Source organism: Dermacentor silvarum, chromosome 4 (genome assembly GCF_013339745.2).
Source record: "Dermacentor silvarum isolate Dsil-2018 chromosome 4, BIME_Dsil_1.4, whole genome shotgun sequence".
NCBI lineage: Eukaryota > Metazoa > Arthropoda > Arachnida > Ixodida > Ixodidae > Dermacentor > Dermacentor silvarum.
The window spans coordinates 15900717-15927239 of NC_051157.2; the positions used below are offsets into that span (position 1 = coordinate 15900717).

Below are 26523 nucleotides of genomic sequence, written 5' to 3' on the forward strand. Positions count from 1 at the left end.
GTGTTTGTGCACATGTTTGGTTGGGTCCACTTGAACACTCATTGAAGCATGTTTAATTTTTGTTTATCGATTTTATTTTCTTCTGTGCTTTTATATCATAGCACTCCTTCATTGAGGGTGCTATACAGGGTGTTTCATTTTAGCTGCACCAAATTTTAAAAAATTGCCTGCGGCAGATAGCACGACTTTAATCCTTGATCTAAACTACTAAGAGGCGGCCATTACTTCCACAAGAAATCCAAATGCCTAATTGAATACTTAACATAATTACGCTAATTAACTCCTTAATTATTTTACGACACATATAATAATCTACAAACTGTAGCTAGTGAGTTTACAAGATGTATCCACTTCAAACAAATTTTCTGGGCTGCGCTAGTTTCGAGATAATAATTTGGCTCCACGAAAGGCTTTGGTGTTCCAATTACTTTTGTGCCTCAATGCATAAAACAGCGTTTTCTTCAAGAAGTAAACTGGAACGCTAATACATTTTGTGCATAAATTTCGAAAAATATCTCGAAACTGGTTCAGTCCTGAGAATTCGTTCCAAGGGGATACGCCTTGCGAACTCACCGGCTATAATTCATAGATTGAGATATGTGTTGTAGTGTAATTCATTAAGAAGTTAATTCGCATACTTGTTAATTATTCAATTAGGCGTTTTGATTTCTCGTGAAAGTAATGGCCGCCTCATCGAGTAGTTTAGATCGAGGATTAGAATTGTGCTATCTGCCACAGGCAATTTAAAAAAAATTGGTGCAGCCAAATGAAACACCCTGTAGAGTGTGTAGTTTCCTTCAATGGATGGCTTTTTTGGATGTATTAATTCATGTCTACTGTTTTGGTGAGCATGTACCACTGCACAGAGATATGAAAATTGTTATGCTTACGAACTTGCGCAGCCCACAGATAACAGCAGTAAACATTAGTGCAGTTTTCTGTTCTAACATTTTCTTTTTTGCCGTTGTTAGTTCATTTTTTAAAGAGAAGTTTTGATATATGTTGTATGTGTTTGATGCAATATCATCGGAAAATGTGCAGCTTACCAATGAAAGTGTTGTGGACAAGTTTGATTATCTCTGCCACTTTCCATCAAATTTTAAGAAGCCTTGTATCTTGCGTATTTTGACGAAATTAAAGTGCCAAAATTTCGGCCTTTGATTTAGACACACCATCTGGCCTGTCTTTGGGGAAAATGGAAAGTCCCGGCTTGTCTCCTGATGGCTCCCCACTAGTGAGCCGCCGCAGCCAGTCACCAATGTCAGTTGGAGGCTACTTGAACACACAGCGGGAGCCTTTTCCTCCAACAACAGTTTACCAGGTTCGTTGAATGCTTAAAAATGCTTAAATTTTATTTTTATTTCATTGCTTTAACTGTCAGCCTCGTTTGGTTTATTGCAGGTATGCAAAGAAGTGCATATATATAATTTGTAAAAATGTACGTCATGTCACAGTGCAAACATTGGGGCAGGGGGGTGGGTGTGCAAACGTAAGTAGATTATTATAAAGGTGCGTGATACATGAAGGCCAAACACACTACTAATGGTGCACATATTTACTGAATAGAACTGATTAGCCGGGCACTTGTCATACGTGCGAAGTGGACAGAGCACTAATACTTGCAGACAATGAAGACAACACTACTAAAACTATCTAAAAAGCTTTGCATCAGTGTAGACTCTATATTTACCTCAGGCTGTAGGTTCTGCACCTAGTGATTCAATGTAAGCAGCTACATTTGAAGCAATTACATTCACTGCTTAAGCTATGGTTAAAAACTACCTAAGTGCTACTTCTTTTTCTTTTTTTCCTTTTTTCATTTAATTTTCCTAGTGCGAGATGTCAGTGCATTTTATTTATGCCCTAAATAAAAGCACATCACTTTGAAATCAGACGAATGGTTCACCATATGAAATTTAGTGAGTGAAGCATTCTTGTGTGGCTTAGAAAAATGGCTCAGAAGCTTTACTGCTGGGAACTCTGTCATTTACCACACTAAATATGAAAGAAATTCATATTGATGCTTTGTTCTCGGCCTGCTGTAATCAGAGTTGACCCAAGTTTATTTAAATTTCTAGGGACTAAAAATTTTTATATAGAATATCGGAACACTGAGTTATCTGTGGTTTAGAAGGTACGGCATCTTGCCTATGGTGCTAGTCAATTTTTATATGGTTGAGATAACCATTTGCAGAACTGTGCGCACAAAAGTGGTCAATTCTGTGGTGGCTTAGCTCTCCTTGCTGTGCTGCCTGTTTTGTTGTTAAAGGTATTGCCAAATTTTGCAATGGAAGTGCACATGTGTGTACAGATTTACAAAAACGAGGTGAATGATGGAAATGCACTGCAACAGTGAGGGGACAGGTGGTGGGGAAGTAAAATGCTCATTTGGGGGCTCATAAGAGCAAAATAAATGTGCTGGGACTATTCTCAGTCTATCATTTTTGGGGCTAGTGCTTTTTTTTTTTTTTTATTACGCGACATCCTCTGCGATGTCCACGGAGTAACATAAACAGGAGCGCCGACTCCGCCGCCGCGCAACGCATTCGCTCGGGACAAACCGTGCAACACAAATTATACATCGCGTAGCGCCATCTGTCGAGGCGCGTGGAAAACACTAAACAGCTTGCCTCCATGTGCGCATGCGCTGAGTGGCGGAGACCGGTGGCGGCGGCGCAGGACGGGCAGCGCGGCACCCGCAGAGCCTGTTGTCTGCTACAAACGTGGACCCTCGGCCGTCTCAATTTGACAGGAATCAAACACAAAAAAATATATGCGCACAAATAATAAAAGCGCAAATAAACACGCGGTAGCGCTTTTATGCACGCATACGAAACATTTTTACATGTCTTTAGAGGAAACAGACAATAAATGATGCTGTACAAAACGACAACAGAAGTACTTGTTTTTCACTCCTCTACGTCTGCGCGGAAGAGAAGGTGCGAAATTTTCGTTGTCCTCGCTTTGTTTACCATGTCTGCAGTATGTTTATTCATGCCTGACGGAACAAGGTATCTTGATACTTGTGCGTGAAGAGACTGAGCAACAGGACAGTGTTTTGTTTTCTTCCCGGCTGTAAATCTGAGTATGGCAAAGGACGCGAGAAGTTTTCGCTCTTCGCGGAGCCATCTGATCTTCAGCTACTGCACCAGTGGAGACAAGAAATTCCTGAAAGTAAGCGAGCGCTTAAAGCAATGGACAAATTATGTGCCCGACACTTCAAGAAGCACCTTAGTTTTGATAGTTACTTTAGTAAACACAAAGGCGATGTCCTACTAGATGTAAAGAAAGTGCCTCGACTTTGAAGCGGAGCGGTTCCGTCAATTTTTGAGGGAAGCCTGGCGCAGCTCAATGATGCTCAATGCCAGGAGGAACCAGAAGACGCCGATGCGGAAGGACGGGAGGAGCTCAATTTGTCTACAACTACACACAGTGCATGCGCCTTTCCTTGTCCAGTTACATGCCGTAATGTAAATTCTCAGCCTTGTCTTGGAGAAGATTCCCCCAGTTATGCAGACACATAATCTGAGCTTCCCTTGTGAAATTCATAAGCAGGAAACACTGGCAGGATTTCCTCATTATTATGTTTTAATGAGAATGCGGCAATTTTGCTCGCAAGAGAACCGGGTGACACGAAAAGCACCGCGAGAAACATAGAAGCAAGAGAAGCATCTTAGCACTTGATGCGTGCTCAGTTAAAAAGAGTGATAAACGTCAGCTTTGCACTAAAGGCTTCTTTTCGCTGTCGTCTGTCATTGCTTGAGACCACCCGAACTGCAGTTATATCTCCCTACCATTTGCCTAGTTTTTTCTTTCGGTCTTAGTTTCCGTAATTCGTTTATTTTCTGTTCCTGTGCCTTGTAAAGTTTCATGCAGGCCACCTGACAAATGCCCTGCATTTGGCCTGTATAAAATAAATTAAATTAAATGATACATGACTTGTTTCTCCTGCTAACGTCACTCCGTGAACCGCAAGAGCTATGTGCGCTACAGGCGTCAGGGGTGTGCGCAGAGCAGACGACAAAACGGATAGGCAAGCAGGCGCCGCGAGAGAGTCCCCGCGCCTTTGCTCCTTCGGTTTGTTGGGCCCGCCTCTCTGCTGCAGAGTTTTTCATCATTCGTAGCGCCGTCTGGCGAACACGCCGTGAAGCAGGAGCCGGCGTTTCAGAATGTGTCCCTTCCAGACGAGCAGAGTCGGCGCTCCTGTCTTATCTTACTCCGTGGCGATGTCTCACTGGGAAGGGAATGGGGGGGGGTCATCCTGTCAGTGCATCAGAAAACTATGCGACATGGATTGAACGCTTGTGGGAGGTGTGCCATTTTTCCTATGACAGCCACATCTACCGGATTAGCCTATCGGTGAGCATTGAAAGGGGTACCTCTGAAAGCAATATTGAGACAACTGCTCCCGCACAGGCCTATTCTGTGGATCCTTATGCTAGATTCCCTTATTGGGAATTCAAACCCTGACCTGTTAGGTTGGCTCAGTGGCTGGGTTGTTCTGTTACTGAACACGAGGTGATAAGTTTGGTTTCTGGTCAGTGGCGGCTGTATTTCTATGTGCGCAGAATCCATGAACAAACTTGAACGTTAGTTCGGTGCACATTAAAGAACCCAAGGTGGTAGAAATGAAACTGGAGCCCTCCTCCCCTTACTACAGTATCTCTCACATTCTCGCAGCTTATGTATGTGTTGCTATGGGACATTTCAGCTCCACCATTCAATTTGATAGTAACAGCTCGATGATACGATCACGGCTAATACGAATTTCCGGATGATACGAATTTTTCTGTGGTCCCGGTCGAGCCCCATTACTTTGCAATGTGCTAGAGAACGGTTGTTACGAATCGATTTTCAGCCTGCGTCGGTTGATACGAATAAACGCCGCCCCACCGACGGCCGCGAAAGAGAACAGCACGCATTCACGCGCTTTCTCTCCTTCTCTTTTGGTGCGGAGGCGCGGCGCCGGACAGCGCGGACTCCGCGACTGGGCGCGAAGAGTTTGAAGCGGTGGCGCTTCAAGAAATAAATGCTTTTTACGTACATGTGCCTGAGTGAGTTCACCTCTGACTCTTTAATTTAGCTACAGTCGAATCTCGTTAATTCGAACACGCTTATTTCGAACGTACCGCGCACCGACAATGCTCCATAGAGCAAAAGCTCAGGACAGACCCCTCAATGCCGCGCGCGAAGGAACGGGGGGGAAAAAAAAAAGAACCCGCGACGGACATTTACCCCTCTCTCAAATTGCAAGGTCACCGTTTCTGCATCGCGCCGGAACAAGCGTGTACGTGCCGACTAGAGTGTTCTAGACAACCGTATTCTAGCACACACTAGTGCCGACGTCTCAGCCACGCGGATAAAATGGCAGTGAACCCTTCTCCTCTATTTTCTAGTCACATGTTGACCTTGCACGCTGCGGCAGCAGCCCAGAGGGAAGCAGCGGCGGAGGCACAGTCGGGCCAACGAAACTGCCACGCCCGCAAACGCTCGCTTCCCGATAACGGCAGAAAACGAAACTTCAGGGGGCGGCTAAAATAAGCTGGCGCCAGCACGGCGGCGGGCGCACACGGAGATGTGCGCACGGAGTCGAAGGTGAGAGAGCTACGAGGGAGTTGAGAGGGAGGGCGAGGGGAGCCACCGAAGCGGCGGAGTTGACGCGGCCAAATCCGTTTCCCTGCCGCCCTCCTCCCTCACCTTCGACGGTCTCCGCGCGCACCCGTGTGCCGGCGCCGCCCGCTCGCTCCCTGAAGCTTCGTTTTCTGTCGTTATCGGGAAGCGACCGTTAGCCGGTGTGGGCAGTTTCGTGGCCCGCGCTTGCTATGCGCTTGCGCGTCGCGATATTTCACGACTCGCACCGTTCGTGCATCGTGCTATGGTGCACGAATACTTCAAAAATACGTCCTTTTAATTCGAACAAATTTTCAGGCCCCTTCGAGTTCGAATTATCGAGATTCGACAGTAGTTTTAATTGTTTCGATGATACGAATTTCGGCTAATACGAATATTTTTCGTGACCCCGTGAGATTCGTATCATCGAGCTTTTACTGTATTTAAATTCAAGCCTTCTCTGGGGTGCCAATGTGTAAAATTTTTTGTCAAGTGCACGTTTTCTCCCCACCTTGCTTGGACCTGTGAAGTGCCTGCACTGTGTTGTAAGCCAAGCTAACAGATGAGTGTTGCTAAACCTAAGTTCTCGCTGCAGGAGTTTCTGGGTGGCACCACCTACTTCTACCAACATGAAGAAGCCGGAAACTCGACGGAGGAAGGCCAAGCCGTCCTGCTTCCCGAATACCAGATGTACCCTGGAAACCCGGCACACATTGAGTTCATGAAGCCCAAAGCCAACGCACCTTCCTTCTTTCTTCCAGATGAGCTCAGAATGGTATGCTAGATCTCTGTGCTATGTTTGTCCATAGCCTCCTATGTACATTTCTTTGCCTCTCGGATCCCCACAAAACTGCTATCGTGTATGGAGGTGCCACCTACATAGGGTGGGACGCGTTATATTATTGCGATAGCAATTATATGGACATTCCAGGCGCATTTTTGCCATCGCCGTGATGCTCCGTATGAAGTCCAAGGGTGATAACACCATTGCCGTGCGCCGTATGCTATGTGTGCGAGTGAAAGCTTGCGAGGGGAGCCAACGATTGCGGCTCAATCTCGCGCGCAAGGGAGGATATGGTGGAGGAAACGCGCCGTCTTTCGTCGCGCGCAAGTCACCGGGGAGGGGGAGAGAGGGCAGCATCGTACTCCGGCAGCAACTGCGTATTGCATGCCTGCGTGTGGTCTATCTTGAAAGCGATCTGCATTGGGGGCACAGTGTAGGTGCGCTGATGACTCATGCCTTTGTGTGTGCTGCGTTTTTGCCGCTCAGTTTGCATTGGCGATAGACAGCACGAAGGTCATTTCGCTCGCTGCTGCTGCCGCAGTCATCAAGTTTGCCTGTGTTTGCCTGTGCATGCTTAGACCATGCTTGTTAATTTAGTTAGTAAGTGGATGTATGCAAGTTTATACGACTGATAAAAGCTACTATGCGTACTTTGTATAGCTGTCTACTAGTTTGCTATCACAATTGATGCTTTGCCTTTCGGGTATAACTGACTTCTTTTTGGGTAGGGCAATGGCAAACCTTGCAAGGCACTTGGGCCATGTGCTGTTAGTAGTGGAGGGTACAAGCTATCTGTACTATAAAAACCACAGCGCTTATATGCAGCAGTAGCAGCTGATGCATATTTTGCTTTTTGTTACCACCTTTTTGTTGCCAATGCTTTTTTATTTTTTTATTTTTTGTCAGTGGTGAGCATCAAAAATGTGCAGGGGGCACCCCACGTTAATTGCACTACAGCCATAGTTTCAACGACAGCTGCTTATTACTTTGCCGAGGATCTGGCCGGCACAGAATATACACTTGGCTGTGGCTTGTCTTTTGTTTTTTTGCTTTGTCTTCAAGCATGGCAGAGTGAGGAAACTACTTCCTGCCTCCTATGTTATGTATTTCCGTGTTGCTGCTTGTTTTCTTTGTAATTCATTGGAAATTGTCAGCAAAGACAAATGACTGCAGTTTCTCTGACGGTTCTGGACATGTAAAGCTGTTGAGGCAGCAAAATTTTAGCGGTGAGCTTCAGTAACATACAAAAAAAAAGAGTATGAGGCTTTAAAAAATTTTCCCCCTGCAACCTCTTGTGATTATGGGTTCTGTTAACTCTGTAGGCTTTGAAGTTACTGTTTCTATCTGCATTATTTTCTCGTGCTGTCAAATTCTCTTAGTTGCTTTCTACAACATTATTTTTATGTGGTTCTTATGCCGTGTTGCAGGATATCTTGCATCGTCAGAGTTTAAGCCTTGCTCAAAGAAACCCAGAAGTGAATACTGGTACGTAGATATTTCCTCTGTCATTCTAACTTTATTCTTTTTCCCCTCTCATTTGAACATAGTAGCCCTATGGTGGCTGTGGCATTCTGGTGCTGAGCGAGAAGTCTTGGGTTCTATTCCAGTTTCGGTGGCGTCATTCTGAAGGGACTGGAATGCTAAATTGCCTGTGTGCCGAGATATTTAGGTGCATGATAAAGAATTTATGGTAGTCAAAATTAATCCAGAGCCCTGCACTATAGTGTCCTTCATAGCCTGCATGTTGCTTTGGTGCATTAAGCCCAATAATTTGATTTGAAAATTGTTGTGGTTCAAGGCCAGTACAGGGGCCCTGCAACTATTGCTGATGGCTTTCAATTGCTTGGGTTCATAACCACAGCACAGCTATGTGAAAAGTGATTGTGTTATTGACTAGGCTACTAACACATGCTGCGAGAGTTGGCTTTAGTTTATTCATTGTGCTGTTAATGACTGCTGTTCATATTTTTTCTCCTAACATTCCTGAGAACTGCCTTTTGCCACACACAGAAAACCTAGCCACTGTTAGTCTGCACCTCTAATTGCATCAAGGAGCTGGTTGAAAGCATTAATACTTCAGCCTGGTGCCATGCTTCGTAATTATCCGATCATTAGCTAGGACATCACGTACCTTATCTCTGGGATCAGCCAAATATGTATGATGGATAAAAACAAGATAGAAATTGAAATAGATTATCACAAACACAATCTCTGTTCTGCTTGGAGATTTCCTGAAGTCTTGAGTGGCACTGGTTATATATGGTAAAGGGAGCTAACCGAATTACATGTCTGTAAAGATCAAGTGGTTTCATTCATAATGTGCTGCTGTCCTTGGCCGATTGCCTAGTTTTCACAATTGTACTTTCTGCCACTTCCAGACCTGCCAACAGAAGTTGACAATTATCATAACATTTGCCCCCTGGAACCAAGTTCCTCGAATGGGCCGCCCAAATCCAGCACTTTTGGATATGTGACGTCAGTCTACAAGGCAACAAACATCAAGACTGGCTGCTGCTACTGCTTGAGGAGGGTGCATGGTGGGTTTGTTGCCCATTGTAAAATATTTGTAGCATCAACAGGGGTTATATTTAAAGTATTGTTCTTGACATTGCACATTCTTAAAATATGGTTTGAACTATATTTGCCTGGGTTTGATTGTTTTGGTAATCGAACTAAGGAGGTTCAGCGACTCAAGTTGCTGCTTGCACATACAAACTTTGTTGTTTGTATGTAGTGTAACAAAATGCCTTCATTACATCTGCGTAATAGCCCATTAGGCATATATTCGTTAAGTGCTGATATCGGCACGAAAGATTTTAAATTTACTTTGTTCTGCTTGCACATACAAACTTTGTTGTTTGTATGTAGTTGTAACAAAATGCCTTCATTACATCTGCGTAATAGCCCATTAGGCATATATTCGTTAAGTGCTGATATCGGCACGAAAGATTTTAAATTTACTTTGTTATGAGTAGAACCTCGTTAAAGGTTCCTGCTACGTACATTTTCCCGGCGCCAATGTTCGCGATTGAGAACACAAAAAATGATCTAATTGAGTTATGCTTATCTTTTACCAGTTCATACGTTCCCGGAAAACATCTTTCGGCACCAACGTTCAGTACATCGCCAAACTGCAATCGTATGATACGTTGTCCAGCTGCTAAATCGCATGTAAACAAGAAAATGCGTGGGGTGCTCGCAATCGAGAACAGTAGCCCGCCGCTGCAGCTTCACGGCAATACTCACCCGCCTGTCTCACCTGAAAGCGTCGATGCGTACTCAGTTTCTTATTCCAGTGCCAGCAAATCTCCTCCTGGGTCGTGGCACGCCACATTCACAGCTATCATGGACAACTCTATTGCCATAAGATCTTCACCTGTCTGTTTCACAGCGTGGTGCTGCTGGAAGCGTACTGCACGCTTTTAATAGGCGATAACCCAAATGCGCCGTCGTTCCCTGCTCAGACTGTGATCATATGGTATGTTTTCCGGCCGCTAGATCCCGTGTAAACACGAAAAAGGGGGAGGTGCACACGATCGAGAGCTGTAACCTCCAGCCGCGGCAGCTTCACCGCAATACTCGCCCGCCCTTCTCGCGTGTGAACGCTGGCGCGTACTCGATTTCTATCCGGTACCAACAAATCTTCTCCCGGGTCGACGCAAGCCGCATTCACAGCTATTGCCGCCAACCCTATTGTGATAAGCATGTTCACCTATCTATTTTACAGCGCGTGGGGCGTAGTGCCGTTGGAAGCGTACTGCATGCTTTTAGTAGGTGATAACCCAAATGCGCTGCCGTTCCTTGCTGCAGGCCGCGCGATGTGAGCATCACCTGTCGCTCCAGCGGCATCAGGCGTCGCCCACCAGCTCAATTTTATTTCGGTGTCCCGTAACTGTGTTAAAACATTACGCAATAGAAAAACAACAAAACGCACCTCAGGCCGCCGGAGCCCCACCAGCTTGACGTGCGTCGGCATCTCGTTACGCAACGATTCGCTCAACGCTTATCATTATGTAAATGTCTGCTACAGTTGAGTCGGCGAGCTCTGAGGTAGTTCCGCCATGTGTTGTATATTTCTAGATGCATATTTTCTCATCTCTCTGGGTTTTCTAAGTCACGGTTTTTGTTAGTGTGCTGCAGAACACGCCCCTTTATAGGCTTGGTTTTGCCACACTGAGCGCGCATCCGCCGATTGGAGGGTTGGCTCCCGGGCTTAGTGCTCCGCTACTTCAGTGGTTCTTCGTTCAGATATCTGTGTCGTAGCGCAAGAACCACGCTTGCGTAATTATGCCATCTGTCTTACATTTATAAAAGTTGTTTTTTTGACCCTGACACGTCGGACTATCACAGAAGCGTGCACATCAGAACGATACTAGGTAGGAGATAGAAAACAAAGTTAGGAATGTGAGGACCATACTAAGAACTCATTTGCCATTATACATACCATTATTCTGTCCCTTCTGAATAACCGAAATTCCACCATCGTGTTCGTTTTATTATCTCCGAGAAAAATGTCCGGTACTGAAAGGGTTAAAGGGGCTCCGAACCTCTTTTTATCGAAGTCGAGAAATGCATTCGAAGTAAATTAGACTACTGTATTTTTGCGCGTATAACCCGCACCAAAATGTCAGAAAATTTAACAGTAAAGTCTGGGTGCGGGTTATACGCAAATTTCGCCGTGAAGCCACACCTCAAGGCAAAGTTCTCCGTCGTTAAAGGTTTTGTTATCTCCTAGAGAACCCCACTCTCTCCCCACTCCTGCGTGTTCAAGCTCCCTTCTCCCCTCTTTCATAGTCGCTCATTCTCCTCTCCTTTACGTGTCACCATTTTGTGTTTAGTAGCTATCGAATTGCGCATGTGGCGGCAAACACATACGTCACCCATTCCTGCGGCGCGCGCTCCCTCGGTCCACGCAAGGCGCTTTGCGATACAGCAATAAGACAAATCACCATTGGGATTTTCGGTTCGGTCGCGTTTGCTCCATTGCTGCTGCCCATGCGAGGGCTGCTCCTTCCACGGTGTCATCAGCTGTCGTGTGAATGCTAGCTGCAAAGTGATCCAATTCACGTCGCACATCACGTGACTGACTCGTATGCGATATAAAGACCGGTGTGAGAATCCAGCTTTGTCAGCATCGCCAAACAATGGAGGAACACAGCCGCTTGGCAGAACATACGGCGTTAACAAGTCGCACATTCACGAGTGGAGACTGTTCTTGCAAAGATTTGAGCGTTATTGTATGCGGTTATTTCCGTGGATTCTATGCGCAGCAATTTTTTTTTTCTTCTTTCTGAGCTGTTGTAATTGGGGGTGAGCGTTGTACGTGGAAAAATACGGTATTTCAGAAATGTTTTGCTGCAAAAAAGTTCTTCAGTGCGTTCAGCAGAAGCGGAGTTATCGGCAATCAAACGTAGCGTTCGCGGTGCTTCCGCTCCTTCTTCAATGATTTGCACTGTGAAGGCTACGGTGGTGAAGCCGCACTGACATGACTCATTACAAAGCAAAGTCGGCCAAGGAGCGGTCAGGATTGAGCACATGCTGGCACGTTTGCTTTTGGCTGACGACAAGTTTCACGTGGTTCAAGGCTAGTTCAAAACCAGTCTAAATTAGCGAGACCTGATGGCTATGACACCGATAAGCAGGGTGGCCAAAGTTTAATTCTTACGTGGGCGACCGTGGTCGAGCGTGAGCAGACGATAGTTGGCTTCTTCCAGAAGTACGTAATTATTATCAGATTTTGAAAGCAGATTTTCGCTTACTTTAGCTTGTTGGTTAAACGGTGTCAATAAATATACACAGTAACAGTAGGAATAAGTGCACTGATCCAAACACCCTACTTGATTGATGTCAGCTGTTGGCCAATAGCAGCTGCGTATTGGAATGTGCTATATTACAAAATAAAGCGTCCAGAAAAGAGGGAGGAGCAGGCTTCTGTTGAAAAGAGAGCGTTTGAGAGAAAGGCGACTTCGCGCTCCATTTGCGAGATCCACGCACCGTGCACGACTGCAAAATTTGGCTGAAATGTTCACTGCAGCATATGCTATATCCGCAGACTGTGTTCTTTCACCAAGCCTGAGGGGTGGCTCAGGGCCCCTTTAAATGCATTATATCAAGCATGCATATTCAAAGACAGAAAGCCAGGATAAGAAACAATTTTTGCACTTTTGAAAAAAAAGAATCGTCCCAGAAGAAAGAATGAAACAAGAAAAAAAACCCGAAGAAACAAGTCATATGCAAAGAAACCTATGGTAGATAATAAGTAGGGCACCTACACGTTTTAATTACCAAAATACAGTAAAACCCCGGTGATAGATCACGGCTGGTACGAATTTCGGTGTGATATGAATTCGTAACATTCCCCAGGCGAAATACGTTGCTCTTAATACGAAAAACATCGGCTTTTGCGAACGCATAGCCACGCCGCTGTGGGTCATACGAATGCGCGAGCAACAGCGGCGGCGGCGGCCGGGCCACCCGAGCGACCACCACAGACAAGCCGACGCGGCGGGATCTGGACGCGATCCATTGTCGCCAAGCAACCGGCTACGTCACGCGGTTGCGCAATCTCCCATTGGTTCCCCCGTTGAGCGCACCAGACCACATGAGAGCCTGCTGATGGTTTGACCAGTGAGAAGACGAGGATCGCTGTAGCAACGACGACCGCGGTAGCAGCCCTAACGTCGAAAACGCTCCCAGCACTTGATATGCTGAGGCATTCAGTGGCGTGCGGAAACATTCGTGAGATCACATGCGTGCACTTTTACACCTTCTAGAAAGCGATCGTCGACGATTTGGGCACGAAAAAAATGCACACGGATAGTAGAACCCCGTTGATACGTTTTTCAAGGGACTATGGAAAAAAATTAAATGAAGTCGCAGTTTTGCCCGAAAGGTGAAGCGATAATTGCGATAGCAATTAGTAGACAGCTGTATGAAATAAGGATAGTAGTTTTATCGGCCGTATAAACTTGTAAGCATTCGCTTACTAACTAAATTAACAAGGACGGTGACACGCACACACAGGTAAACACAAACACATCTTGCTGTACGTGGCACGCCTCCATGGCGGAGGCGTGCCACGTACAGCATAAACAGCGTGGCAGGGGCCGTGTGATATCGGATGCCACAACGGCGTCGCTCTCGTTTTTGTGCAATTGTCCATGCAGCACCATGTGAATTACACCCGTTTCAACGATTTGGAACAACCATCTATGTCTTTCCACCAGGGGAACAACGACCGCTTATGCGTTCCTGTCAACGCAGCCCGAGTCGGCGAGAACGTTGCACCACGCGCTTCTGCCACGCAGTGTTGCAAAGGGTCGGCGGTTACTACGCCGTTATCAGGAGATCGCGATTCGGCGCCGCTTCATTCAAGTGTAGCCGATTGCTCATAATGATTCGCGGTGACGTTTTCCTTTCGAACAATACATTATGACGTGACATTTTACATTTTAAACAGAGCCACACAATAGCCGTAAATTACCTAGATAACATAATTTTACGGCTCTTGTGTGGCTGATGCGCAGTCATAATGCCGAGACCAACCGTGTCTGAGACCTTCGTAGAATGGCACCAATCCGCAGCAATTTCCGAATTTTACGCTTCCAGCCAACTAGAACGCCTCATTCTCGTGTGCAGAATACAGTCATGTCCTGCTGGTAGTACAATATATCACAAGCTCTCGAATAAAAAATGGTGGCTGCTCCTGCAGTTTTGAAATGACAGGTGATCAGAACCGGACGCCGTTTTGAAACAGCTACACGGTGTCGCATTTCGTTCTTTAGATGGACGTTTCTATCGGAAGTTTGCAATAACGAACTACTGATATAACGACCACCTTTTGCAGAGCTATAGAGTTCATTATAAACGTTTTCGACTGTAGTTATTTTTCATATACGAATAGTTAGTGTGTAATATTCTGTTCATAATCGAAACTTCGAATATTTGCCCACCCGTAGTTTCAACGCTATATTAATGTTTCAAGAAAACTTTCGTTCAATCAGGAAAGAAAAAAAAAAGGTACGAAAAATAGTAGTTTAAAAAAGAACAATGTTGTTTCTGTCTCTTGAGTCTCATCTCCTGTGCTGTTACTCTTTCCTAAAGGTATAAATTAGCTTGCCCAATTACTTAGTCATGAGTTCATTTCTTATGGGCAGGTATATTGCATTTATAGTTGTCTTAGCGTGAGGTCGCGTGTTTGACTCTCAGCCATGGCGGCTGCATATCAGCGAGGGCGGAACACACAAATGCTTGCATGCTGAGCCTTTGGTGCAAGTTAGAACACCCAAGTGGTCAAAATTAACACACAGGCCTCCAACTATGGCATCTCTCATGGCTGTGGGTGTTCCTGTGAGATTTACAATTCATCAAACAACCAATCAGTAACAGTTGTAACAAGTGCAGTGATTTGTGGTGAATTATAACAGCTGCAATACAAAGAGTTTATCTTGATTGCATGCCCATCTGACTGGTTCTCCTTGCACGACACAGGCTTTCGTCTCGGCAACACCAAGTGCATGGCAGTGGTTGATCTTTGGAAGAAGTTGCAGCACTCCAATCTTGTGCACCTGCGGGAGGTTTTCACCACTAAGGCATTTGGAGATCACTGTAAGTTGAGAGGGCCAGCAGAGCACTTTTTCGTGGCGGACGGCAGAGAGCTGAAAGTGGGGTGTGCCTTGCTGTGCAGCAATGGTGTTTGTCTACGACTACCATGCTGGCGCGGACACCCTAATGAGCCAGTACTTCAGCCAGCCTTCCATGCCAACGCTGAATGGCTTTTGCCCACCTGTCTATCCCCAGCCTTCCAATGGGCTCACGAGGCCTTTTTCTCACGGAAAGCCTGGTGAGCTCACGCATGTTTTGTGTTCTTGGAATGCCCATGTGAGCATGGGATGCATAATTTGTTCTGTTGTGTGTTGAAATGCCTGCTTTTTATTGTTGTATCTAAACCTGTGAGTACTTGTGTTAATGGTTATGACGACGTCACATCTGACAAGACGATAACTTCATTATATCCAATATTTGTTATAAGCATACATTCATTACCTGCTGATATCGTAGGGAAGCATTTTAGATTTACTCGTCATATCCAATAATTTGTCTTGTTATGTTGAGGTTTGCCTAATTGCTGTGCCTAACGAGCATATTGCTGTACCTAATGTAATGCCTAAAATGACAAAATATATAATATTTAAGACTGACCGTTTGAAATTTATCTCTTTTTGCAATAATCTAAGGTATATCTCGTCATGGATCAATATTTTGGTCAAATACTAATAAGAAAATGAACTCCATTAACCCTTGTTCCTACTATCTCGAGTGGTCTTTTACAATGTTTCTTGCAATTAAATTTTTGTTTACTCCATGCAACCTGCCAGCGTTGATATCTCAGCACCTAGAGCAGGTAGAATCAAAATTTGTTGTTTTATAATAGAAAGGCTGCATGTATGATAAGTGGTATAATGCAAGCAGATTCTGAAGTTCTGGCTTGAAAGTTATATTATTTTGCTCTATTTCCTACCGAATTGTTCCCACTTTGCAAGAAGAGAACTTCAGTGTATTATGATAGCACTTATATTGATCATTCTTTTTTAAGTTCTTCTATTATTGCACCTTTCACCTTTTGGGCTGGGTCCATGCATTGAAATTATATCTTGCCATTTTCTCTGAGGCTTGAAACAATAGTATGCTATTTCTAATTATCTTATTTAACTCCAGAAATAATTGACCTGCATAATAAATGAAATAATATTTGAAATCATTATGGAAAAGTAAATGAGTGTGCATAATTTCATCTAGATTGGTTGAATGGTTGAAAAATAAGATTTCACTTTGAGAACCAGGCTGCCCCCCTAACGCAGTTGGGCAAGTTGAACATTGCAGGCGTGTAAATGCCCCCTTAAGCCTGCCCCAAAATTCAAGAATTAAACTGCAGTTTTGTTTTGGTTGGCTGTACAGAGTGGCGCTTATCAGCAGTTGTTAACAGAATGACACAGATATTGAAATATTTAGTGTATCATGGCACAAATGCACAGACCGCAGGACTGGCCTAGCAGCAGAGCATCCGCCTCGTATGTGGGAGGTGCCGAGTTCAAATCCCGGTGCCGCCGGAAACCCACCGGCTTTTTCTAATGGGTAGAGATGTCCCCTGGCCTGGTGCTCGGCTCTCGTGGGGGCTCACATATCAAAAATGGGGCCCAATAGAGATCTCAGGAGTTGTCTCTGGGTGCCTGGTTGTCCAACCACAGACGACCTTGTTGAAGAGCATCCGCTGTGGCTGTGGGAGGCAAGGGCACCAGGTACCTACCGGTAAAATAAGTACAAGCGCACTCCCGGCCTGGTGCTCGGCCATTATGGGACCTCAACGCTTGGAAAGGGGTGTTTGTCTCCAACCCGAAGGCGTCCCCACCTCAATAGGTGCATTTTAGGCACCACATGGGGAAATGGCCGGTATGGGAGCGGCCCAAACATCACTTTTTTTTGGGTGCTCACAAGGGTTTTCACGGGAAATGCAGGGCGCAGGCTCCTTTCCCAAGCGTATAACCCCTGAAGGAAGCCGAACGCCAGGCCGGGGTATACTTGTGCCCATTTGAACCAATGGGTGCCAGGTGGCAAATCGAAACCACCACCTCCTGCAGCCAAAGCGGGCGCTCTACAACTTTGTGTATCAGTTTGGCCAAGAAATCAAGGCAATAATGATTTTAGTCATTTTATTCTAACCGCATTTCGATGGGGGCGAAATGCAAAAGCACCCGTGTACTTAGATTTAGCTGCACGTTAAAGAACCCCAGGTAGTCTAAATTCCTCCACTACAGTGTGCCTCATAATCAGATCGTGGTTTTGGCACGTAAAACCCCATAATTTCTTTTCTTTTTTAAATTTATTTCTCTAAGGCCGCAGTTCAAAGTGCACTTGTGAATATATGCACTAAAGGCGCATTCACACTGTGAAGCTTTCTATCGCACATGTAGGCAGGATCTCACTGATGACATAGTGGACGTGTTCACATTAGAGCTCTCGTAGCATGCGACGAAATGTTCATTGCCGCCCACCAACTCTCGCTAGATACGCTGTGCATGCACCGAAGCACGCAAGATCACTTCTCGCAAGTTTGTTCCGAATTCATGGTTAGTGCAAGAATGTTCGGCATGTGTGTATGCAAAAAGACGAAATACGCTGCACACACAACAAAGGCTGACATTATATCGTGACCAAATACGGTGAAAGTAAATACAGTGAAAAGCTTCCTTAAAAATCAATCGCACTGTAGCAACAACGATATGCTAACCAACAACACCGTGTCAGTTGCACTCCCAGCTACAATGCGTGCATGACTACTGCTGCTCTCTACTACAGTAGACTTCCGTTAATAGACTCCAGTTAATTTGATCCCTAGCAAAAGCCCCAGCCAGCACCCATGCATTTCTAGGGGCCTAAAATTTCGTTACTTTCGATCCTAAAATTGGCCTTCGCCGCATAATTCGAACTTGACCAGTCAGCTTGCATGCGTCTGACCCCTATGGTGAGCCTAACAGTGACCTCTTTAGTAGCATCGTCTGTCTCAGTGGAACTTGGGCGACAATGAATGCATTGAATGCACATCACCTCCCGTCAAAAACTCCTATTTTCGGCCTGCCCTAGAAAGATTTTTCAATCAATAACCGTAGCTCATAATGCCTGATTAAGGTATTTACTCAGTTCTAATGCACGCCTTTTTTTTTTTTCCCAATAAAATTTGGCTAAAAATTGCCTGTGCAGTGCGAGGGGATACGAAACCAGAACCACCCTTGCAGTGTTCGTATGCTTTGCTGCATAACAAATGTATTGAAGCAAAGCTGACTTCAGGAAACCGGCTGCCATTGTGTCTTAGACCCTTGCCCATTATTTTGCTAGAACATCGGGCCCACGGTGGATTTGTACTTTGTTTAGGAGATTTAATGTCATTTCTATGTTAGTTTTCTACGGTGGACACATAGAAAGTTGTTGCATGTTTGATTCAGGAGCATGTTAATATTATGCAAATACTGCCAAATGAATCAGTGGGGTGTTTTGGCATTTTTTCTGCATCTTGTCTACTTCAACCCGCCGGATAATTCGATCATTTTCGTTGGTCCTGTCAGTGTCGAATCAACGGAAGTCGACTGAATACACGACGTAACACACAACTTCAGTTGGGCTCATCAATTGCATTGCACCATGCCAACATATACACAGCCCATTATAAACCACTTTCTTACTGTCCATTGTGACATTTTAGAGAGGGAAAGAAAATGCTCCATACTCACGGCGAGAAAGCCAGATTGCAACACTGCAAACACGCACACTTGCTGTGCAGACTTCTTTTCACACGAAGCATGCCATAAGTTCACTCAACACCAGCAAATATATCTGCAAACAATGATGCAGCTGACCATGCCTGTGCCATTTTGCAAAACAACTGACTGGACGTTTAGAAGCGAGAGCGCTTTCTGCCCCTATTTCCTCTGTTCCCCTGCAACGCCGCATTCTGATTTGCTTGTGAAAAGCAGTGACGTTTTTTTTTTTTTTTTTTTTTTTTTTTTGGCAGCAAAAATTGGGTTTGGACCAATCGGCATGTTTTTCTATTGCGCAGCGTACATTTTCCAGTCACCGATTTTGTCACCGACTGGAAATCTTCCTGTATGAACGGGGCAGGGCTTAAGTATGGTAGTGGCTTTGCAAGTGCAAGCCACTGAATTGTGATGGGTCACTCTGACATACATTCATTTCTTTGGATATGAAAACGTCAGAAAAAAAAAAGAAAAAAAAAAAGGACAGCAGTTGTGCCATTCTTTGGTGTTTCATCAGCTTCTGTGTGTTGCATTGCAGCTCTGGGCTCCTTGCGCCAGCATGCTGGACTGCTGCCTGAGAGCCTTATCTGGGCCTTTGTGGTGCAGTTGAGCTCGGTGCTGCGCACTATCCATGCAGCCGGCTTAGCGTGCCGCTCCTTTGAGCCTTCCAAAATTCTGGTCATGGGCAAGTCACGCCTGCGCCTCAACTGCTGTGGCATCATGGACGTGCTCACGTTCGACTCAGCTGTACCCAGTGCGAAGGCGCTTGTGCCTCACTATCAGGTACCTCTTGCCTAAACCACTATGTGGGGTGGGGGCTGGGCTGGGATAGCCACAGGGGTGGCACCAGAATTTTTTTGTTGGAGGGGCAGAGCATGAGCCTCCATTTTCCTTGGGGGTGCAAGAGGTCTCTGCATAACTTGGCACTTTAAGGCGGTATTATGAGGGGGGTTATTGGGGGGGGGGGGGGGGGCAAGAGGAAATATTGGGGAGGGGTCAATAGTCTCCCCCCACCCTCTCATCACCCCTATATAAAGCTGTTCCTGGACAGCCAGCAATTGGCTACAATTTTTTGCTTTCATTTACTCTTGCACTCGTTACCGTGACTCAGTGGCTACGGCATTCTGCTGTTTAGCACGAGGTCATGGTTTCGATGTAACCACTGTGGTAGTGCATTTCAGTGGGATCAAAATGCTCATGTACTTAGGTTTTAGGAGCATGTTTAAAAAATACCAAGTGGTCAAAATTAATCCAGTGCCCTCAAATATGGCATCCCTCGTAACCCACTGTGCAGTTTTGTGACGCTAAGCGCCACAATTTAAAATGTGCTCTTGTTGATCCAGCCTACTAAATTGGTGGCTTCTGTACAGTGTCTTCGGTTTTAGTCTAACAAATTTAAAAGATTTTATGTTTACCACTGCTTTGTTTTTGCGTAACTTTCACAGCAAGATTGCATTTCTTTATCCACATTGTTCAGTGAAATACTTCGCATCCTTGCTGTCTGAGTTTGTCCACTGTTTGCAGACTTCACCATTGGAGGTGTTTCTGCACAAATGTGCACTGGTTTCCCAATCTATTCGAGACTGAAAGTCCAGTTAAATTGAGCAAACAGCACTGCCATGTATTTTATTGAACAATGCGGACGAAAAAATCGCAACCTTGGCCGGTTTTTTTTAGCGATGTGTTATGCTTTATTGTATACTAGTCTTATCCACCACTCACGGCCGGCTGATCCCGTTGATAACGTGAGCAGACCGTCGCTCTGACCACTGATCAAGTGCGAAAAGCACGAAAAGGCATTGGCATCGGAAAGGCATCGCTACAAAATACTGGCCTTTGTTGGTAATTTTCAGCGACACCAAGGCGTTTATAAGTGCAAAATTGTGTTATGTTCATACATCATTGAAACGAGACCATTTGATGTCTGCGAGCTTCCCTGGTTCCCTGTGTGTGAGCTTGCAGAAGGGAGCTGATGGGGTTCGTGGATTTCAATTCTTGGTTTCTGTGGTCTCAGGGGATGATTGTGATGTGTTGGACAGCTGCACGTGTTCACACTGCGAGTACCTTATTCCCCCTCTCTCCTTTCTTTCTTTTCATCCCTTTAAACCCCCTCCGCTGTGTAAGGTAGCAAACTAGATGTGCATCTGGTTGACCTCCCTGCCTTTCTTCTTTTCCTCCTCCTCCTCCTCCTCCTCCTGTGGTCTTTAAAATGTGTCTGCAACAGAAATACTAATTTATATCTAGACACCTTCATGGCCATTGGCCTTCCCCTGTAGTAGTCACTCTGCTACTTTGAGAGAGTCCTAAGGACCTCTGGGCTCTCAATAGCCTGGGAATAGTGCCAAATTGCCAGGTGTCCACTGCATTGTTGATTTCACCCAGAATGTAGATTGATCACGTCATATTCATGTTGCATTTTGATGTGCATAAACTAAGTAAAAATGAAACATGCAGCAAGAAGACTTGGTTTCCTTGGGGAAGTTGGTACTTGCTCTGGCCTGCAACACCATGGCGGCGATTCAGCGCGAAAACTTGCAGCAGTCAATGGATCTGGTGTCCCGCAACTACTCAACTGACCTCAGGAACCTGATCTTGTATGTGATTGCCTTCATATTTTTATTTGTTTCTTTTAAGCAAGGATTGGTGTGAAGAAACCTTGTTTCAGCTACAACTGTGAAACTCAGATATAACCAACTAGGCTAGTATAATGTAGCATTTGATTTTAGTATAATGTAGCATTTTATTTTCCGCTCGGTTCTATTTGTTTTATCATCCACTGCTCACAACCAGTTGATCCTTGTAATAATGTAGGTGGGGTGCTGCTCAGAGAGCTAACAAAGCGTGACAAGGAAAAGAATTGGGATAGAATTGTTACATATCACCAGCCTGTTATACAGCTAATTAATATGGGAAACTGAATGGTATCAGTATTAAATGTAGATTATATCGAATTTTATATCAGCAACCTTTCCTTCTTTCAAGCAACAGTTCATGTGATCTTATATGCATGCTCTACGGGCCAATTATCGCAAGCTGAAAAAGCCATTCATGTTTCAATGTAACTTGAAATAAGCTTAGCCCATACGCTTCCATAGCCCCGACCGCTCAAAGAACGGCTGTTTCAGGCTATTTTTCATAGATGGCAGTATCTTGCAGCCTATTTTCTAGTTGTTTTCGGTTTTATACACTAGATGGACATATTTGTCTACAGTTTCAGCAGAAGTTGTTTATAAAACAGTAGAAAGCTTCCAGCTTGCCAGACTCCATCCTTTCGTTGTAGCCGTTGCAACCAGAGTACCATGCTTGAAAAAAAATGCATAAAGGCTTGTTTCCGGGTGGGCCACTTTGTTTAAAGCACATGCCACCGAAAACTGAAGCAGAGCCATTCAATGCTGTGCTTAGTTCCAAGGACCAAGTTCAAAAGTCCAAGAGGCGTTCCGAGTGCAAAAGTGAACTCCACGTTCCTGAATGTTTCAAACATTTTTTATTCTTACTTTATAGTTTTTTTTACTGCATCTGACGAGATACCTTTTGTGAGCGTAATAAATTGAACATTTTGTAAATGCGATGCCTGTAGCAGGTTTTGGAGCAATTTACTTACAATGTGGAAAACGCTCAACGAAGCAAGAAAATTTGCCACTGAATACCAGGCGCGATGGTGTGCCGATTGGTAGAAGCGAATTGGTTAATAACAGGTGCAGTCTAGGAGTATATTATTTCTTTTACTATTTTTCTTGAAGTAGATTTGTGTTGTGGGTAGTTTTGGTAAAATATGTTTTGTCTTAGCCACATTTGATGCTGTCTGTCCTTTAACCTTTAAAAAGCTTGAGCTGGAAACAAAACCAGCAGGGTAATATAGAATCCACTGTAGTAGTCTAGCTTAGATTATAAGCAATGTTGCCTAAATAGTAGCATAGGCACTTTCTTTTTGTATCTGTTTCACAATAAGCCTGCGTAGAACAAACTGTATTTTCTTGTTGAACAACAATCTGTTACAAGTGCATTCAAGTACAGTCGAACCTTGACATAATGAACACCAATATAATGAAGTAAATATGAAATTTGGTTGGTCAGTGGAGTTATTCTTCTGCTACAGTCGAAATCTGCAGTAATGAAATCATGCGACAACAAAATATTTTTCGTATCCCCGGTAAATGTCCATAAGATTCAATGTATTTTGTATCTCTTGACAACGAAATGTTGCTGAACTGCAATCCTGCATCAACGAAGTTTGCCACAACATTACCCCACATATTACCCTACTCGCGCAAACGAACAGACTTCAAAAAGTGCTCAAATGCCTTTGCTTCACACTTAAATTGCGTAAAATACTACCACATTACGCATGCATGGCGCCACCATTTTTGTTAAATAAAACAACCAATCGCCGGAAACGATCGGGTGCACCGGAAACCTGTCATGGCTGCCATCTTTGTTGATTGTCCGTTTCAAATGACACAGCCGCATGTCTCTACTAACATGTGATGACGGTTTTTGCATACCTGACGGTTTTTGCAATCTGCTACTTGGTGAAGAAAGTGCAGCAAATGCAAAGAAATCCAGCGACAAGTGCTTGAAATGGTTGCGTGGGCTGTTACGCATCCAGCCATGATTGAGCGGTCATCCGAGAATACACATTCCCTGCTTCAAAATGCTGTTTCGGTACCACCCAACAGGCATTGCGTGCAGATTTGACGCCACCGGAAGTAGATTTATGTGAAGGAGACCGTATTTTTTAGATGCGAAGTAGCTTATGGTCGGGGCTCTATGTCCCTCCCTGCGTCCGCCGTGCGGCGTCCACACCCGCACTGCGCATGCACATCCTCATCCTTCTCTCCCTCCTCTCCTCTCCCTGTCTCATCTCCTCTCCTCTCCGGATTGCGCAACAAATGGCAACACCTGCGGCTCCGCGCGCGATAATGCGAAGCAGCTTAGGTTAGAGGCGCGACGGTAGGCGCTGCATACTCCGCTGGGGGGCTTCACAACGTGCAGAACTGTTGTCGACGCCGTCGGCGTTTTATCCGCGTTCGCACCGAACGAGCGTGGCGTTGGTGACTGTTCCCGGGACCTCTGGGGGCGGCTCGGAGGTTTTTGACGAGATTGGCCATTACTCGTCGAGCAGCGTCAGAAATCTTACCTACGCAACGCCGCGATGAGTGCCACGGACAGCACCAGTGTCAGCGCCATGGTCGACCCCATGGCTGCTTCACATACTACTCAGGGTTCCCCTACGGGAAGATGGTGTAATATTTGTTCGTTGATCTCTTTCGGGGATACGGCGTCTATGGGCAACAGCGTGTGCTAGAGGACCACTGCGGCTCAGCATCCAGTGCCAAGTCACATGAAATCTCACAAAAGTGATTGTCTGAGAATACTGATCCATGGCAGTGCCATCCTTGCTGACCGAGGCATGGGGTGCACTTTGTGCAGTTCTATAGCCTCGAGCAAGGCTTGCCAAAGTAGGGTAATGGAATTTTGACATTACAGTTTAATTTTGTGACACATTCCCTATTTCTGCTGTCTCAATTCACAGCAATGAAATTCTCGTGGAAGCGATCGCCTTCCCCACCGATTTTGTTATTGCAGGGTTCGACTGTATAACGAAACTGAAAATGCTGCATCTGACACGGTATCAGTTATAGCGAAGCAGGATTGATTGCACATAGCTGAAAATATGTATTCTGGTAGCGAATTAGTTAAAAGCAATCGCCTACCGATTTTTCAGATTTCAGATTTTTGATTCGGGCTTCTCCACAACACTGCAACCTGCCCCTAGAACCAATGTATAACAGCAACCGAATTTCAGATGCAGCACTGAGTGCTGCTCAATTTTTTAGGACATGATACACATGCATGATGCTGTGAACATCAGAATAGTGTTTTCCTGAGCTCCATTTGTGATGTAAACATGGCTATTGTTGCGGCTCGAGGTAACGTTTGCGCCAGGAATCTACCAAGCCCATTGATTAGTACGTCCGGTAGTAATAATGAAATAAAAAGGGTTTATTTTACATTATTAACCCTGGCTCCAGATACGGAAGCCCACTCTATGTAGGAGCACCCTAATTCTCATCAGTTCACATCGGGACACGTCAGCCCAACCTTCACTGCACCACAGCTCCCCGCTTTTAAAACAGCCATCTTTTCTAGGAGACTAGACTCGTTGAATCGTTGAATTCGTTGAATCAGTCGCAAAATCCCTCCCATAACGTTGCACCGTTCCGCCGGCTCCGCCTCTGGTGTTGCACCCATGCCCCTGCGTATGTCGCAACCACATACAATCTGGGAAACCGAGGTTGACGCGGTTCTCACGGTAGCCTTCGACGTTGGCCCCTTTCATCAGTTTGTGGGCTCTCCATGGCGTTCAGTTCGTCAGGTTCTGGTAGAGGGGTCTTCGTGGTAATACCGCTTCCATGGAGAGCGGCGGGCATCGTCGCCTTGAAGTGAGCTCCTTTGTTTTGTGCGTCACAGTCCATGTCGGGCCTTGTTGCCGTCCATGCGCATGCTGATGAAAGGACAGCCTCGTGGGAAACGTCCGAGGAATGCTCATCGCTGTATAAGACGTAGCACTGTCAATTGCCACCACATCAGCTCAGCATCAAACGGCAACTTAAGCTGCAGTTTCTTACTCTGGGACCTCCTGATACTGTATATAATATGTAAGCCTGTTTTTTTTTTGTACATGCAATGAACAATAAACTGACACTAAACTGAATATCATGCAAGCGGCACTACTTAGACCTTGTGGCTTAGGCAATAAGGCAGCAACACAAATTTGTCATTTGCCAGCAGAGTGACTGGTGATAAACCGTCACATGAAGCTCTCCATCAATATGTTTGTACCAGTAGACATACCGTATTTACTTGATTCCAACACACCCTCGATTGTAACGCGCACCTGTGTTCTGTGACTCTGCCCCCCCCCCCTCCTCAGAAAGTCCTTTATAGAACCGTGCAACTCACGCTTGCATACAGAAATATAACTTTCTCTCATTTGAAAATACAAGGATTTACTCCCAATGCACTAATGTTGCGATGAATAAAAGAAATAGCTGTTTTTCCTGAAACAGCAAAGCATCGATTGCGATAGTAAATCATTGTTCACAGCTATACGAAGTAAGGATAGTAGTTTTATCGGCCAAAGAAAACTTGTAAATAATTGCTTACTAACTAAATTAACAAGGATAGTTAAACGCGCGCACATAGCAAACATGAACACATCTCCGTCTATGACCGGGGAAACTCGCTGTCAAAACGCTGGAGTGAGGAAGCGTGGCAACAGCAGCAAGCGAATTGACCTTCGTGCTGCTTCTTTCTTCAACGTGAACTATAAGCAGTGAAAACACAGCGCATGGCGGACTCTGTCCTTGTCGCAGATTCCTTTGAAGATTGGGCAGCCGGAGTGGCGGAGGGCTAACTGTATTGCTTGGACTTGGAGCAGATCAGTCGTCACGGGCCGCTGTACCGCTCGCTCCTCTTTTATGTATTCTGCGAGCAGCTCTGGCCCTGCTTTAGTCCACTGAAACCCTTCCGTGCTGCTCTGCTGTTAAAATCATCTCCTTCTGTTTGTGCCAGTCCGGCACGCAAGTTTCAGGAACTCCGAATGCCTGAGATGCGTCCAGATTTGATTTCAGTCAGCCTCCGCACACATGATCACTTTCCTTTTAAATGCGGCATCATCTTCCCTAGGAGACCAATGCCTAAGCACACTTACTACAGCACATGGAGGAACCTATGGCAGCAAGGCTTGAAGCGCGTACGAGACGGCCATTTTGAAATGCCAATGGCGACATGATAACGCAGATTGAGGGTTGTACTAGA

General features: G+C 45.3%; 1 protein-coding gene across 2 annotated transcripts in view; it reads left to right on the forward strand.

Annotated features, from left to right (window-relative positions):
* The window catches only part of LOC119449520 (PAN2-PAN3 deadenylation complex subunit pan3-like), a 51446-nt gene that overhangs the window by 4148 nt on the left and 20775 nt on the right, over positions 1-26523 (forward strand). For both annotated transcript variants that reach the window (XM_037712705.2, XM_037712706.2), the window contains exons 5-12: positions 1167-1321; positions 6206-6385; positions 7822-7879; positions 8773-8931; positions 14885-15001; positions 15081-15236; positions 19241-19485; positions 21157-21296. In XM_037712705.2, coding sequence (XP_037568633.1) covers positions 1167-1321; positions 6206-6385; positions 7822-7879; positions 8773-8931; positions 14885-15001; positions 15081-15236; positions 19241-19485; positions 21157-21296 — 1210 coding nt within the window. The remainder of the gene's footprint in view (positions 1-1166; positions 1322-6205; positions 6386-7821; positions 7880-8772; positions 8932-14884; positions 15002-15080; positions 15237-19240; positions 19486-21156; positions 21297-26523) is intronic.